At 38.2% G+C, this 16,914-nt stretch overlaps 1 protein-coding gene across 1 annotated transcript; it reads right to left on the reverse strand.

Annotated features, from left to right (window-relative positions):
• Positions 1 to 3,226: 3,226 nt before the first annotated feature.
• Positions 3,227 to 15,673, reverse strand: LOC132112148 (prospero homeobox protein 1-like). Its single transcript, XM_059519728.1, has 5 exons — positions 15,557 to 15,673; positions 13,641 to 15,086; positions 10,729 to 10,836; positions 6,342 to 6,536; positions 3,227 to 3,473 (listed from the first exon to the last, which is right to left on the reverse strand). Exons 2-5 carry the CDS (start codon positions 15,012 to 15,014, stop codon positions 3,306 to 3,308), a joined length of 1,845 nt encoding a protein of 614 aa, XP_059375711.1. The 5' UTR covers positions 15,015 to 15,086; positions 15,557 to 15,673; the 3' UTR covers positions 3,227 to 3,305.
• Positions 15,674 to 16,914: the final 1,241 nt, after the last annotated feature.

The following is a 16,914-nucleotide window of genomic DNA, read 5'->3' on the forward strand; positions in this document are numbered from 1 at the left end:
TAGTTTGCTCCTCTTTTCTCTATCTGTTGGGGACAGATCCTCAGACAACTTTAAGTTGTTATTACTGAGAAAAGGAGAGTCTTTCGCTGCCCGCCAAATGGCATCACGGTAAAAGCGCGAGGTAAACTGAAAGATGATCCCTCTAGGTTTGTCGCTGCTCGTTTGCTTACGCCCAAGTCGATGTACAGTATCAACAGTGTATGGAAGTTTATCCTTTGCTTCTGGTAAGAGCTGTTGACAGACCTGGATAACCCTCTCCCGAACATCCTCCCTCTCCTTTTCAGGGATCCCGTAGATTCTCAGATTCCAACGCCGTGTGTATCCTTTGAGATGGGATAAACGTTGTTCATGCTCAGATGATTTCGCCTCGACTTTCTTCACTTTTGTCTCCATCAGACTGAGCTGGCCTTTGACGTCATTAACTTCGGCACATACAAACTCAACAGCTGTCTTTACGTCGGCTATCTTTCATACTCGCAATCGCTTGAGAATTCTCCGCCACCATACGTTCCAGGCAATCAGATCGATTGTTAATTAGAATCGAGAGATCTTTGAGTTGTGAAAGGATATTAGCAGCATCAAGGCTCTCTATCTTTCGCTGTTTAGTAACAGGAGACTTACATGGCGTTTCGGGGAAAGGAGGGATAACTACTTCAGGAGGCATAATATCTGCACAATCCATTTCTGACTCGAGGTAATCATGCAGATTGTCACTCAAAAGTTTGTTCGAAACTTGCTGTTTTGTCGACGCAGCTTTAGCAGAATTAGCATTGGCTTGACACACGTTCTTGTTATTTCTTTTTTCAGATTTTCCCATTTTCAATCATTATAATCGTAATGGAAGCCTCTTAAGCTTCAAACGAAAGATTAATAGTTTTTCTTACCGCACTACAAATCAAGTTATTAGTTTGAGTTTGCGGAACTCTTTAAAGCGTGTATAGTCAGAGCGCCATCTTGGGCTCCCCCTGTAAAGTTTGATGTTGCATTGAGCAGATATTGGCCAAACGGTTTCATTGGCTTGTATTTTTGGAGAGTTATAAGTGCATTACTGCCATCTATCTCTCAAGTGGACCATTGACACTCCTAATTGAGATTGTAGATAGAGTTTCAATGATCCATTTGAGAAATAGATGGCGGTAATGCACTTATAAGTCTGCGATGCACCATAATATAAGAAGACGATGCCTTGCACGTTCACAAGAGTTCTAACAGTTCAGACATTGCTGAATCAGAGGTAAAAAATAAAAAAATAAAAAAAACCTATATAAATACTGTTCAGTTTCTTGCACAGGCCGATTGTTTTGTGTCTTTACACATCACTGTATCTTCACAAGGTTTAATTTAGATTTGTCTGTGCATGTTTTTTTTTTACTCTCATAGATTCTGGTACCAATTTCCATGAATTGTACGACTGAGAGACTGTAACGACTGAAGCTAAAAATCATAATTTGTGTTCTACTGAAGAAACAAAGTCACCTTTTACAAGGTTTTAGTTTCCTTTCTGTCCATCTTTCACAAAGAATGGAGCTGCATTGGCGTGTTTGATAGTATTTTGGGTGCTGCCATCATATCGCTACACCATACAATTTTCAGAAAGAGAACGCTGAAAAGGTTTTGAGGTTAATGTGTTACAAATAAATCAGGCATAAAGCTTGAGGTATTATTTGAATCTGGTGAAATGTAAATGACAAGGTGCAAGAAACAACATAAATTTCTTTTTTTTTAAAAATCCATCTGGACCATAGAACAGGACTCTCAAAGCCTTGACATCCGGGTATCCAGGAGATAAGTCAGTAAATGCCACTTCAGACAGGAGTGATGAGCTCGGAGGAGGAGCAGCTGTGCGGCTGGAATTCTGCAGCGGTTGCAGATCTCTGCCATGAGGTCATGGTGCACATTACTCATGAGGAGAGAATGCATTGTTGTTGTTTTTAAGACACAGCCGGTGCGAGAGCTCGCGTGTCCCTCACAATGAATGCGCCCTTAGAAATTTGCCTTGAATTGGCCACAGGAAACAATGTGCACAGCATACTTTCCTTTCTATTGTGGATTAGTTTCACCTTAGTGGGCTGGATTCAGGGAAAGATGTTTTCAATAGAGCTTTACAGACTTACATGGGGGACGTCCAGTTTGACAGACCAGGAAAACAGCCATTAGTAGCTTTGAAAGCATAAAGGAGGTCTATGCATCATAAAATGGAAACTGTGTCATTGGGCCAAACACATATGCTGCTGTTTGATGTGTTAAACACAGAACCTTCACGCAGCTCTTTCTCAGACTGTCCAGCTCTATAACGCACACACACTGCAATGGGTGTGTTTACATGCACTGATTTTCTTCAGTTGGAATTAATCAGATCTGATCATAGATGCCAAAAGCATTGTTTATATCTGCCCTAAACTTAGCAATCCATTTCAAATATTATAGTTTCCATGTGCATTACTTCTGTTGGGAGTGAAACTAACTGCAATTTTGCCACATTGACATCTAAAATATCAGAAAACTATGTATTTATACACTGAGCATTTGAAAATTATTAATAAAGCAGTCAGATTCAACGTTTTATATGACTTTTCAGTCTGATTCGGATCGAGCTCAACTGGATCATTAGAGGCATTTTACATCAAGGTTTTTCAGTCTTCAGTCATATTTATTTATGAATTATTTCTATATGTTTAAAGAAAGCAAATATATCTGAACCATAAGAAAACATACACATACATGAATATTTTATTATTAAATGAAAACCCACACACTGCTAGATAATGATAAACAATAATATGCAAACTAATGTACATGATAAATAAGTATAATTTCAAAATTTGAGGGAACTTCTTCTACAAGCAATATTATGTTTTTATCTGTAAACGTCAATATTCCACCTATTATACAGCTAAATTACACATATTTACATCTTTTTTTATATAAATATTAGAGATGTTACATGAGATACTCCACAGAAGAAACTCAACAGACAAATCCACATTAAAACACAAATCATAACCGCTTTTCCATTTCATAACCAGGAGCATTTGAACTAAAAACACAGCACATATTTGTCAACAGTGGCTTATGAAATCAAAATATATTACATTGAAACTCAAAATCCAAACTATTAATAAACAAGCCTATTCCACAGACAACATGAAAAAAACTTGCTGAATATTGAATATTTGAATATATATTTAGATTTTTCATATAAAGCTGACAACGCACTTATAAAAAGGAATATTTATGATTGATACTCATGATAAATAAACGGTGTGTGGTGACACATAAAGTGTCCTGTAGGTGGCGCTCTCTGTTTAAAGGTAGGAAGGTGATTTGAAATCCTCAGGAACATCACTGTCTAGTTTGCAGATGACCTTGTAGATGGCTTTTTTCCAAGAGGGGTCCGAGTCTTTGGAGAGGGCAATGGCACTGTAGAACTCCTGAAGAGTGATTTCAGCAACCTCCAGGAATCTGTCTGGAACCTGAGGGACATTTACAACACACATCAGTCACCGCACAGCATCAATGACTGGAGCACTGTACAGAGTCATGCTGCCTAATAAGTGCTGTTAGTTAATCCTCACTAGTGATGCGATGAAACCTCCAACAGTGAGTATTAAAGATGAGTACTTAAGTGCAGTTTTTGAGACATGAATGATTCCTCAAATCATGTGTGCTGATACTGAACTAAGTTCCCAGATGCACCATTCTCACTTGCTGGAACAGAAAACAGCTGAAACAATCCGCACATTGAAGAAGGAGCCCGAGTCAAACACCCTAGAAACCATCTAACAATGACTTAAACACCACTCACATCACCCGTGCAAGCAACAACTCTGAACACCCTAGAGAAAGCCTTACAACCATCCAGAATACTCAAGCAATAACCTCAAATGCGCTAAAAACAACCTAACAGACTAGCCTAGAAACCTCCTAACAGTGCCTTAACAACCATCCACAACACCCTAGCAACACCCTAGAAATCACTCACTAACGATGCTTTAGTAACCACCCAGAATACATTACCAACAACCTAAGAACCACCCAGAAAACCCTAGTAACATCCTAAAATGCCTAAGCAACCACCTAGAACATTGATGGATGCAAGCACCTTGTAACTACCTAACAACCACCCAGAAGGCCCTAGCAACCCCCACAACATACATGCAATCACCTAGCAACCACCTAATATCCACCCAAAACACACTAGCCTGCAAACCACTTAACAATGCCTTAACAACTTCTCAGAATGTCCTATCAACCACCTACTATTAAACACCTATTCAGGCACCCAGAAACCACCTAACCACACCTTAGTTACCACACAGAATGCCCTGGCAACTACCCAGAACCAACATCCAAGCACCAAGCGACCATCCAGAACACCCTAGCAACCAACCTGAAATATCCTATCAACAACCTAAAATGCCTTAGCAACCACCCAGAACACACTAACCTAGAAACCACCTAACAACACCTTAGTAACCAGCTACAATGCCCTAGAAACCACCTAACAACCACCCAGAATGCACTAGTCTAGAGATACCAAACAACAAATTGCATGATGGCAAGTTTGCATGGTCAAGTCTTGATGGTCCAGTGTAACTGCAGATTCATGTCGTGCAGCTCGGCCTCAGTGACTGAAGTCAGGGTCGGAGTCCACACATGCTTGATGACCGACTGATCATCCCCACAGAACTCAGAGTCAGCACCGTCAGGCCCTTGATCTCTATGCACCATCTTTAATACTCTCGTTTTAAAGCGAAACGCTTCTTTGTTCACAGTGACAATAAACCAAATACAGTGTCAGAATCATCAGAAGAGCAGTGTGGATGGGCGCTTATTTTTTTGCAGTCTGTTGCTTTGAACTTAACTGCTCGGAAAATGCATAAAAGGACCCAGTTCCCATCGCAGGAATTCAGGCATCGCTTCACTCCCTTGCTCACCGCATCACTTTGAAGGACCTGGCTCGGGTGTGAGAGTGGGAAGAAGGTGGATCTATCCGCTGGCATTATTTCCCCAAGAGTAGCTCCACTCACTGTTGACACGTTTGTTTCTCGTGGCACAAAAGCGAGCCCTGGGAAAGGAATGTCTTGGTGCTGAGGTAAAGACAACTGTCTCCACTCGTTCCCATCGTCCGGCCCGTCACTCTTGGGATTTCTGGCTCCTTTCGCATCAGTAGTAATCCAAACGGCAGTCAGGCATGGCCTGCTCGTAATCTCAAGTTGTTTTAGCAGATGCTGCAGCTTCCTCTTCCCACAGTTTGATGCAGCAGCGCTGGACTCTGGGATAATGGGGGTCTACGGCCGGACAGCTACAGGTGTGGCTTGACACACAGGTCAGACAGTCGACAGGCTTAGAACAGCATCCTGCTGGTCCGAGCTGATTTATGTTCACCAGCTAAATTTGAATCTAATGGTGAAGCAGGTTGCAAAAGCATGCCTTGCTGAAGATCAGCGTCCAAAACACAACACACAGTATGCTGGTGAGCAGTAATGCTGGTCTGTACGGAGTTCACACAACTCTTTCTAAATCTCTGATGCGCATTTTAACAGAACGTTCCACAAAACTGAATGAAGCTTATTTAGCAAATGATCAAAGTCATTTTAATGAGTAGCTGTTCAAAAAAGGCCCCCATTTGGTGAAATTCAAATGCTCATTTAAAAAGTTCTGCATATTCTTGACCTTTTGTATGTTCATTTAGACAGCCAGGTTCAGTACAAGTTAATCTCAATTGACAGCATTCATGGTTTATGTTGATTACTACAGCAAATTAATATTTAAAAAAGCAAAAATCTATTTACAGATAGGTATTAACAATAAAAGTAAAAGAGGCAAACCTGTAAACATCAACAAAGTCAATATTTCAATAATATGGCCACAAAATGCACACAGTATATTGTGAAAAAATATTTTATATTTAATAATTAATGACAACTTAATGCCTTAAACCCTAAAACAACCATAAAAAATATTTAACCAGCTTAAATACACAGAACAACTAATGTTAAAATAATCAATATGTGCTTTTTTTACACTATAAACACATTTCATCTTGAAATCAATTACTTCCACTGTGAGTATGTCACTGTAACCTCAGTTTTTGCTTTGTTTAAACAAGTAATCAACGTTATGCCACAAATGCTGTTTGAATTTTACTTGTGCTAGAATATTCTTTTAATTTGGCTAATTTGTTCTGTTGATCTCTGCAGCTGTTTAACACATTTAACCATGATTACATCCATCCCACAGACAATCAATGAAGTATCTGCAGATTTTACTTCAAGCAAACATGAATTATTATATTATATATTCCATTATTCATTTGCTCTACTATATGGTCTAAGTACCTGGAAGTCGTTGGCTTTGTTGTAGTGCATGTTGAGGGCGCGGAAGAGCTCGGACTCTCTGGTGACGAGTATGTCTTTGACATCATTCACGCCGTCTACGATGGCCTGACGAGCGAACTTCTCCATCTGGATGTAGTAGAACTCTCTGAAGTTACTGAACCACTTGATCAGCTGAGACGTGATGCAGCGATTGAACTGAAAAGAGAAGTGTCAGATGAAGAGTTTTAAACAATGTTAATGTAAAAGAACAACAAAAACACCATCTATATGTCAAGGTTGAAGCTCATGTATGAAACAACCATGTCCTTTTGAGAATCTGTCCTTTCTTACTTGGGTTTGGTTGACAATATCAATGAATTGATTTTAATCTACCTTGATTTTGATGAACGTCTGTTGGTTCTTAAATTCCAAGATTGATCATTTAGTCTGTTTTCAGCTGATGTGTGAGACTTCACTAAACATCATCTGTAGTGCATCTGTCATCAATACAATACCTTGTAAAAAATGCCACCTAATGTTACATTTACCTCGGGAAAGTCATTCATGTCCATGAACTCATCAGAGAGCATTTTGATACATATATGCACTGTATTACACACTCAATGCATATCTGTATGTCTCATTTAATGTATGTTTGAATAAATGTCATGACAATGAATTTTTATTACAGCCACCAATGAAATGTTTGAACTGGAATTGATTTTCAATTCCCAATCCATTTGAATTGAGACCGGAATCTAAATGAATCAAGAGATTGTGAATCAGAATCAGACTGATTTGTGAAATCTGTGTCAATACGCAGCTCAAGCTCTGACATTTAAGATACTGGAATTATAATAAATCAGGTGAAAAAATCTCACAGGCACACATGTATTTATTTATCTTTTTTATGTCCTTATTTGTATATTTTTACAGTTGTAATTTATTTATATTAATCTGTATTTTTGTGTTCTACTGTTAGTGTTATCTGTATGCACCAAGGCTCTGAGAGTCAGTCAGTTTCAGTGTCAGTGTATGTATGTGTTGTACATGTGGAAGAATTGACAATAAAGCAGACTTTGACTTTGACTCAATATAGAGACCTGAAGATCACAGAGACTGAAACACCCTAGAAACCGCCACCAACAACCTAGAATCAGGATGCTACTTATTTCTTTAAGAAAAAGTTATATTTTTATTGTTGTGGCAATGATGGTGTAAAGCACTTGTTTCGAAACTATTTTCAGCAACACATCTGTTTAATCAGCTGTAGTGTTTCCCAGCCGATGTCTTGCTCTTAGAATCACATCTATGTGACGAAACACCTGTTATTATAACTGATCATCCGATAACACAGGGGCAGAAAGAGCTAACACCTGCCCAGGGGCTAAAAGACGCTTCTTCACGCAGAGTGTGAGAAACAGCAGTGTGCGAGACGTCCTTCTGAGTGACTTCGGCTGACGGGAATGGGATCGGACATTGGGATTATCCCAGGCTTTGTGTGCTGTGACTTCCCACCGAAGGGCGGGCCGTGACTCTCCTCACAGATCTCAGGGGTCAGGAGAGCCCGGCCACACAGGAGACCGTGCCCAGTGTCCAGATACCTCCTCGTGTGTCTTTTCTACTGATCTCCATTTGCGGGGAGACATCTCTGACTTATTTGTGAATGTTTGTATCATTAAATGTTATGGACTTGTTTCCTACTATACTTTTGTGCCACACTCAAGTGCACTTCCACGATGCAGAAAACATAGGTTCGATCACAGAATTCAGTGAAATGAATGAAAGTTACAGTATAACATTACATTTGGATGAATAAATCAAAAGTAGGGCTGTGCACTTAATCAGATGGACTAATTATGCACTAATGTGTGTGTGAATATTGAACTGTTATATAAATGTGAAGTCTGCATGTTGTGCATGTCTCAGATTGCTCTACTACAAATACTAAAGCACATGACTTCATCGTCGCCAGTGTTTCACCATTTCATTTGATAAAACTATAATCGGATACACACAGTAAATACTTTTTTTAAGGAATATAATTTCTTCCGTGCTTAATTTTAACATTAAATATCTGTCTTGCTGCACCTTGTTTGATAAAAATGTAAATTATATGTAATTACATTTTAAAAGATTATTTACCACTAATAACCATTAAAAAATGTATTGACTAATAAGTCCAGAAAAAATAAAACATACAACACAGAAATTCTGAAAACTACTAAGATATCCAAGTCTTCAGGAAACACTACCTTACTGAGCAATATATTCAGACAAGCTCATTTCTAATGCTAGGACTTCAGTTATGAGCAATGACTGTTCATTGTTTGTGTATATTGTACCACTATTGTAAAGTGTCCATTGTTGCTGGGGTTTAATAGTACTCTAGAGATTTTCCAAATCTTTAAATTAGCCTAAATAAATGACTGTGGCCCTCATTCTCAAATAATCTATGCTTAATCTACAAAAAAAAAAAAAAAAAACCTACCACAGATTATCGGAGTGTGTTTTACAAGATATAGATAGTATTCCAGTCTTTCTACTTCAAATGTTCAGGTTTAATTTAATGTATTTCTTGTTGTTTCTTTGTAATTACTTGTGAAATTTAAAGCAATTTCTGTTTGTTGAGCATTCGACCCCTATTCATTATTAAGTGACACTTACACCTACAAAAATAATATCTTGATCTAGCTGACATTACAATTAAGGAAATATATATTTAACATCATCAGATCTTTTTGACCAAACGATTTAAACTAAGGTGAGTTTCTCTTACAGGCTTCATAACGTTAAGACTTGCATTGCTTTTATCAAGCTCAGTAATTCATTCACAACCACATGATTTTCCTCACACCAAAATATCGGTATGATGTGGTGAAGTGATATTTACTGGCTCAATTAACACTGTCAACAATTAAAATTTAACAAATAGATTTTGTTTCTTCAATTATCTGCAATTTAGTACAAGACTGAAACTGAGTGTACCTAAAGCAGTATATAGCGTAGGGATGGGACGATAACCGGTTTTATTGATAACCGTGATAAAATGTGCTGAAGGTTAGTAATATCGTTTAAAAATGAATTATCATTAAAACCGTGTTTGATTATCGCGGTTTTAATAACTCACTATTAAATCATGTCCAGCCAGCAACAGTCTGACGCAAGCGCAGCGCACAATGTTTTTTTTCGAGAAGGAATGGCGAAAGTCAGTGACTTTTCTATGCTTTTCTATGCTTCTACACTTTTCATTGTAAGGAAGGAAATGCCACAGAATTTAATCTTTCTTTAAATTAAGTGCATAGAGTTGCTTGTTTTATTAGTTGTTTGTTGATTATTAAATATAAAACTTGCTGAAATGTTTTCAGTGTGAGCATCAACTATTTTTGAACACTTTCATCTCGTTTCAACAAAACCGTGATAATATTGATAATCGTGATAATTTTAGTCACTATAATCGTGATATTAAATTTTCATACCGTCCCATCCCTAAATAGCGTAATGTTAGTTAATTTTATTTTATTCAAGCACAAGTGGAAGAGTTTCCTAACACTGGGCCTTCAGCAGGAGAGTCATGAAATAACACAGTTGCACCAGATCTGTCCTGTTGTGTGGACTCATCACAACACTTGTGCCTCAGGACACGTCACACACTCACAGGACGTGTGTGTTGTTGTAGGGCCTGTCCTGCGCTCAGCGCTCTGCTATTGTGTGTGCTGAAAGCTGGCGAGCTGAAGGGTTAACGCTGAATAGAGGAGGTTGTGCTCCTCTCCGCCGCCTCTTTTGTCTCCTTTTGCTGACTTGAGAAACTCCTCTTTTAACTTTGTCTATGGTTAAACCAGCAATTCAGGAATTGCCACCCCAACATTCAGGAATATTCGCTCAAGCTTTTAAATTTGTGTTAATATTCAGGGGTTCAGTGCATATTTGTAATTTACACATAAAAAAATCCATTACAATTCAAAGTGATATCCAAAGCAATACTCGTATTTATGTGTAACTTATTTATAGGTTAAATAATATAATATTATTTAGTAATATTTAATTATTTATTATTATTATTATTATTTATCCTAATAATCTGCTAGACATTTTCATTTATTTTTTACTCCTGATTGTACTGCAATATTTTTGCATAATCATTAATAAAACACATTTTAAAAAAAAATAATTAATATTAAGCATAATAAAGATTTAAATAAATAATACAATTATAATATTTATCTTATTAAACAGTTACACATTTAAAATACTTTTTTAAATAAAAGTTTGCTCTAAAAATCATTTGGATTGTATACACGTTGGTAAAAAATACTAAATATTAACACAAAATTAGATTAGATACCAATAATGAAGATGCATGAGTTGTAAAAGTTAACGGAGGCACAGTTGGGAAAACAGTACAGACCTTGACATCAGGGAAGAAGTTCTTGAGCAGATTGGAGCTCGGGTAGCGTGTGTAGAAGAACATCAGCTTGGCTTTCTTCAGATGGTTTGGGCTCAGACCTTCCTGGATGTGAGGAGAGTCAAGGCCTCAAAAACCTCACCATAAATACTTTTCTTTAAAGATCTGGCGAACATGACAGTCAGCGATCAAAGACGCCTTACCCTTCATGTACAGATTAACTTGCAGAGCTCAACTAATGTGCAATTTTTAATAATCAGCAGCATTAACACGTCCCCAAACAAATAAGCATCAATATCTCCAATCCATCGTCCAAATGAATGAACAGCTCTGTATTGAGTCGATTAAGACACGACAGCATGTGCTAACAAGAAAAATAGCCCAACAAATTAGATTAAGGACTTCAATTAGAGACCTCCAATCTGAGCCGTTTGCTTCATATATCTGTCGTAGTAATTGCTTCGCTGCAAAACAGTGAGATGAAATTTCCTCTGTGAGGATGGAGAAGATCAGCTTACGCTCTTAACATTTGAACAGAACTTAAAAAACGAGTTTCTTTCTTTAAAAAGGAGCCAAAGCTTGTGACTTCTCTAAATTGATTGCATCTATGGAAAAGAAACATGTTGCTTCTTAAAGAAGCAGAAACGTAAAGCTGCTATTAATAAACCATCGTTTCGAATGAGACAATCGCTGTTTGGCCTCAAACAAAAAAAAAAAAAGACACAATATAGAAATCATTTCCAAAACAAATGTCACCCTAGAACAAAAGCAGTCTTGAGTCTCTGGGGTATATTTGTAGCAATAGCCAAAAATACATTGTATGAGTCAAAAATGTTTTTTTCTTTTATGCCAAAAACCATTAGGATATTAAGTAAAGATCATGTTCCATGAAGATATTTCCTACCGTAAATATATATAAAAACTTAATTTCTGATTAGTAATATGCATTGCTAAGAACTTCAGATGAATGACTTTAAAAGCAATATTTAGATTTTTTTTGTTCCCTCAGATTCCAGATTTTCAAATAGTTGTATCTCAGACGAATATTGTCCTCCTCACAAACCACACATCAATGGAGAAATTATTTATCCAGCTTCAGATGATGCATAAATGCATAAATCTCAATTGTGAGAAACTGACACTTACAGTAAGACTGGTTTTGTTCTCCAGGGCCACATATCATATGAATCTAATGATGTTTAAAAGCCAAGTTTTCTGCATGCAGTGATATCGTCACATATAGGACACTCTGAGCATCGATGAATGTGTATAACGACGGCTGAGAGCCTGCTTTTCACAAACAACCAACAGTGACCTCTCTCATCCACTCCAATCACATCCAGATAGCAGAAACATGTTCCGCACCTTTTCAAGTCTAAAATCAGAGAGTTTCCAGAAGAGAAACTGTTGCTTTTTCTGCCTTTGAAAATTGGCTTTTGTTCCTAACAATTCTTATCAAAGCCTTGTATTCCTTTTTATTTGTCTTTTCCTGGACTTAAAGTCATTACCGCGCCCAGATTAAAGAAGATGCTACAATTTTCTTTGGGGTTACCGAGATCAAAGCAGAAATTCTCCTTGAAGTCTGCGTGAGTGGAACTGCTCAGCGCTGCACTCAATTCAGCGATTGTTCGCCGAGCTCGAGAGCTGCTGGTGTGTTCAGCAATCTCAATGTTAACTACTATATATCAAATAAAAACTAAACAAAGAGGGGGATTTTTCAAAAGAAGCTGAAGCTAAACAAAAAACATAATCCATAGATAATAACGCCTTTATGTGACCCCTGCAACATGAATCTGATGCTGCATTAGACACGACACATTTACATGCAAAGAATCTTTACAAAACTGTAGACAGAAGTCAGATGAAAGATACAAATCTTAATCTGGGTAGCAGCAAGACTAAATGAAGACTTTCTCCTTGTGTTTGTGATGAAAAGGGATCTTGACAGTGTTTGTCAGGTTATTAAAGACTGAAATATGAAACATTTCTCAAACACTTCTCATCCCACGATCAAATGATCGGCTCCTTTTATATCTCTATACTCACAACTCTGACTCATTTTTGACGTTTTTAAGAAACTAAATGAGTTAACATTAACTATCAATGAACAATACTTCTACAGCATTTATTAGTTGATGATAATTTCAGCATTTACTACTGTTTACAAATGAGACGTATGTTTTAACATTAGTTTATGCACTGTGTACAAACACAAAAAAACATTACATTTCTGTTTCTATAGCATTAACTAATATTAATAAATGCTTTAAAAATGTGTTGTTCATTGTAATGTTAGTTAATGCATAACTAAGCCTGCAAAGTGTTCCAAGTTTTATTTGTACTAATGAATTTCAGGATTAATATCTGAAAAAAAACCTCTAATGAGATACAGAAACGCAACCTCCGAGCAACAAATTTCCTTCTTGTACTTTCAAATCCTTTGACAGAGATATATTTTTCTCAGTCATTTTTTACATTTATTGTGGTGTTTTTGTATTAAAGAGACAGTTCCCCCTAATATATGACTTTCTTTCTTCTGAGTGACTCCAAAAAGAAGATATTTCTAAAGATATTATATAGACCAAAAAATAGCATATTTTGTGTTCCTCAGCAGAAAAGAAAAATCATACTTTAGTTTGGGGACCATTTCTCATCAACTATGGCTTCTCCCTCAATAAACTTCAAATTTTCGGCATATTAATAGTTAGTAAGGCAGTTCTTAAGTTTAGGTATGGGGTCCTAAAATATGGATCTAAAACATGCTCATGCAGAACAAGGCATTAATACGTGCTTTATGAGTCAATATGTTAGTCATATGCATGCCCTAAACTAAAAAAGTCATACAGGTTTGGAACCACATGATGACAGACTGATCATTTTTGGATGAAAGATCCCTGTAAGCGCTTAAAGGATATATTGAGGGTCATGAAGGAGCTCCTCTCAGCCAAGCTCTGCAGGTCTCCACACTCCATCTTGACCCGCGGCAGGCAGAGCGCGTCCACCGACACCAGTCCCGTCTGGTGATGCCCCGAGCTCAGCTTGGATCTCATGCCGACGCTTTCCCACGCATGCTCCATGGAGTCCGGCGAGGACCTCTCCAGAGACGCCGGCAGACAAGGCAGTGCGGAGAAGGAGGAGTGAGGGCCGTACTTCAGCAGGTGCTCCAGGATCTGGCTGTCGTGGAGAGGAGCGCTGTAGCCGAACTGGAAGGGCATCTGGTGCAGCGGGTAGGGTCTCTTCACAGCCGGGCTGAGGGAAGGTTTCCGCACCACTAGGGACAAGGCTTCGGTCTGGTGCTCCGGGCTGTTGCTCTCAAAGTGCTCCACAGAACTGGCTTTAAGGCTTTCGTCCGAGTCCGACAGCTCTGAAGGGGAATCATCTGGGATCCGCTTCTTAGTCTCAGAGTACTCCGGACTGTGGCACGGCTGTGCCCAGGGCGACTGGTTTAGTAGAGTCATAGAGAGCTTCTTGAAGACCATATCGACGCTTTCACTCACAGTCCTGGTCAGCTCGCATTTAAGAGTGTCCTGCAGGTTCTTCACCGCCCTGTCGGAGCTGAAACCCCCCGTTTCCACTTTAACTTGGTCTTTGTGGTGCGTCGCGCCACTGTCCAGCTTCAAACTGTGTTGGGCGTCGTGCTCTGACCTCGCGTCTTCCCGTTCCTCGTTCTCCGAGTAACTCTGGTCGTGCACGTGCGAGATCTTCTCCTGGAGCTGATGCAGGAGCCGCTGCATGCTTTGGAGCTGCTCCTTGAGTCTGTGGCACTCCTGGTCTTTGCTGGTCTTGGTGTTGGACTGACTGGGCTCCTGGTGCTGCGGGAGCCTCTGCTTGCGTTTGTTCTCCTTCAGGAGGTCTCTTCTGCAGCGGACGGCTTCGCTCTCGCCCTCCGCTCCTCCGTGAGACCTGCTGTTGGGTGAAGCAGCCATGCCTCGTATGATGTTCTCCACCCGGGCACGTTTGGCTTGGAGGTGCTCGTTTACAGACAGATCCTCGTCTTTGAAGGACATGCAGCTATGATCGTCTTGAGCAAAATCTTCGTTGTTGGACTCGGGATCGAGCCCGCTGGTGTTTGCGGAGGGCAGGTAAAGGAGGTTGTTGTCCAGGGAGCTCAGTTTATTATGAATGGTTTTACGCAGGAGGTGAGATATGATGGAGCCGCTGTGGTAGGAAGCCAGAGGCCCGTCAAATGTGCTTCTGTGGTAGCAGGGGAGCAAGTGCTCAGCTTTGCTGTCTTCCATGCAGCCGTCACTCGGCTTGTGCGTGCTGTGTTCAGGCGGGCTCAGGTTCATGGTTTTCACAGGCTGCAGATACTGGTCTTTCCGTACACAATAATGAGCCTCGGAAACTGGTGGTCTGTAATGCTTTGTAAAAAAATAAATAAATAAAATTAATTATGCATTATGATAACTCTGCATTCCTCATATCTCAGTCCTACATTATTATAAATAGTATTACATTCTGATCCATAAATTTCTAGAAGATAAATGCTGCACAAACAAATTTCATATTCAAACACATATTCACATTTACTCAGTGTTCTGTTCATTGAATATAAAAATAATACTTTTTTTTAGCTGTTTCAAGTAATGATTACAAACATACAAATTATACATGAGATTTCAAAAGATATCAAAAGATAAAATAAGTTGTTTTAACAACAGAAACAAAGAAAAAATAGTCTATGCAACATATACTTACATTATAAATTTTCTGTCATCTCATATCTGAATGCTTTTCATGTTAGAATTACATCGTTCACATAGCAAAAGGATTGTAAAACCATGAGTTTTAAGGGAGAAGCTGCAGCAGCTGATGAGAGCAGAGCGCTTACCTGTTGCTCTGGAGACGCTTGACTGACAGTGTGCGCTCAGCTCCCGTCTCTCCAGTCAAGTGGGCGTGGTCAGAGCCGCCCTTCATTAACACGCCAGCCAATCGGAAGCCAAGTGTAGAATATAAACCACTCCACCTCAATAATTACTGAAATCACCTCCTTATTTTAAAGTGTCGGGAATTGTGTACATTAAAACTTACATTTTATTTAAAGAAAATACAATTCGACATATCTAAATCATGTTTCATATAGTTTAAATAAGTTTATATGAATTTTAAATATATAAATACAATAAATCTACTATTTTGTATCTCAGTATAAATGAATATTTGGAAATAAAAAAATGCTGTCAGCAAATTATTTAAGTCTTATGTATTTGTTTTATCCTATCTTCTTTAATTCAGCTGTTTTGTTCATTATTATTGCTGGAACTGCTGAAAATATAGGCTATTGATACTTTGATTTGGTTGGTTTGTAAGTTTCCTGCACCTCATAAAAAATAAAGAATAGCATATCTCTATAAAATAAAAATAGTATTATATATGTGTGTGTGTGTGAACAAAAAATAGGATGAGATTAAATGTACTGAAAGTGGGATATATAGCCATCCACCAATGATCCAACAATATTTTTGATATGCATTGCTAGATTTAATTAATTGTTAATAACAACTAATTAAATCTGTCATTGTACATTGTACTGACTACCAAAAAAAAATTTTAAATATAAAAAACATTGATTTTAGTTTTGTGTCATGCCACTACATTGTTTAGAAGGCATGAGAAAAAAAAAATAATAAAGTCCACAACTATGTTATGTTATATATAAATATATGTTTTTTTTTCTCTCTCTCTATTAATTTGTTGTTTCTCCCAATATATGTAAGAAACATGCTTTAAGTCCTGCTGTCCTCTACGAAATCGATGTCCTGTTTCATAACAGATGGTCATTTTTTGATTCGAAACCCCATAAGATTTTTCTGAGATTTATGACAAACTATTTGAAAATTAGTCCGATTTAAGTGATAATTACAAAATATCATATTGCTATAAGGGTGTTACATGATGACTGTTGTCTCTGAAAGCGCTGCTGTCAGCACGTGCTCTGTTCAGGACATCCAGACCATAGACTGTGTGACGTGTTACGTCTCAGTCAAATTATTAAAAATGAATGTCTTTTACAGAGGACAAAACTCCGTGGGCGGTAGTCAGGAGGATATCATAATAATGTTGCATCCTTGACGAATGGCTTTTTTATCCACTTCTGGATCGTTTTCGATAAAAGAGTTTGCTAAATGCATACTCGTACGAGTAAGAACTCAATGGTACGTTCCGTCCCCCCTCTCAGGTTCATCATGG

Source organism: Carassius carassius, chromosome 31 (genome assembly GCF_963082965.1).
Source record: "Carassius carassius chromosome 31, fCarCar2.1, whole genome shotgun sequence".
In the NCBI taxonomy this organism is placed as follows: domain Eukaryota; kingdom Metazoa; phylum Chordata; class Actinopteri; order Cypriniformes; family Cyprinidae; genus Carassius; species Carassius carassius.

What these genes read in the sequence shown, in the direction of transcription:
- LOC132112148 (XM_059519728.1), bottom strand. Translation starts at nt 15,014, where the DNA reads ATGAACCTGAGCCCGCCTGAACACAGCACGCACAAGCCGAGTGACGGC. An exon ending in GCTCCTTCATGACCCTCAAT is followed by an intron (nt 10,837 to 13,640) that starts ATATCCTTTAAG and finishes GACTCTCCTCAC; the next exon opens with ATCCAGGAAGGTCTGAGCCC. An exon ending in ACAAAGCCAACGACTTCCAG is followed by an intron (nt 3,474 to 6,341) that starts GTACTTAGACCA and finishes AATGTCCCTCAG; the next exon opens with GTTCCAGACAGATTCCTGGA.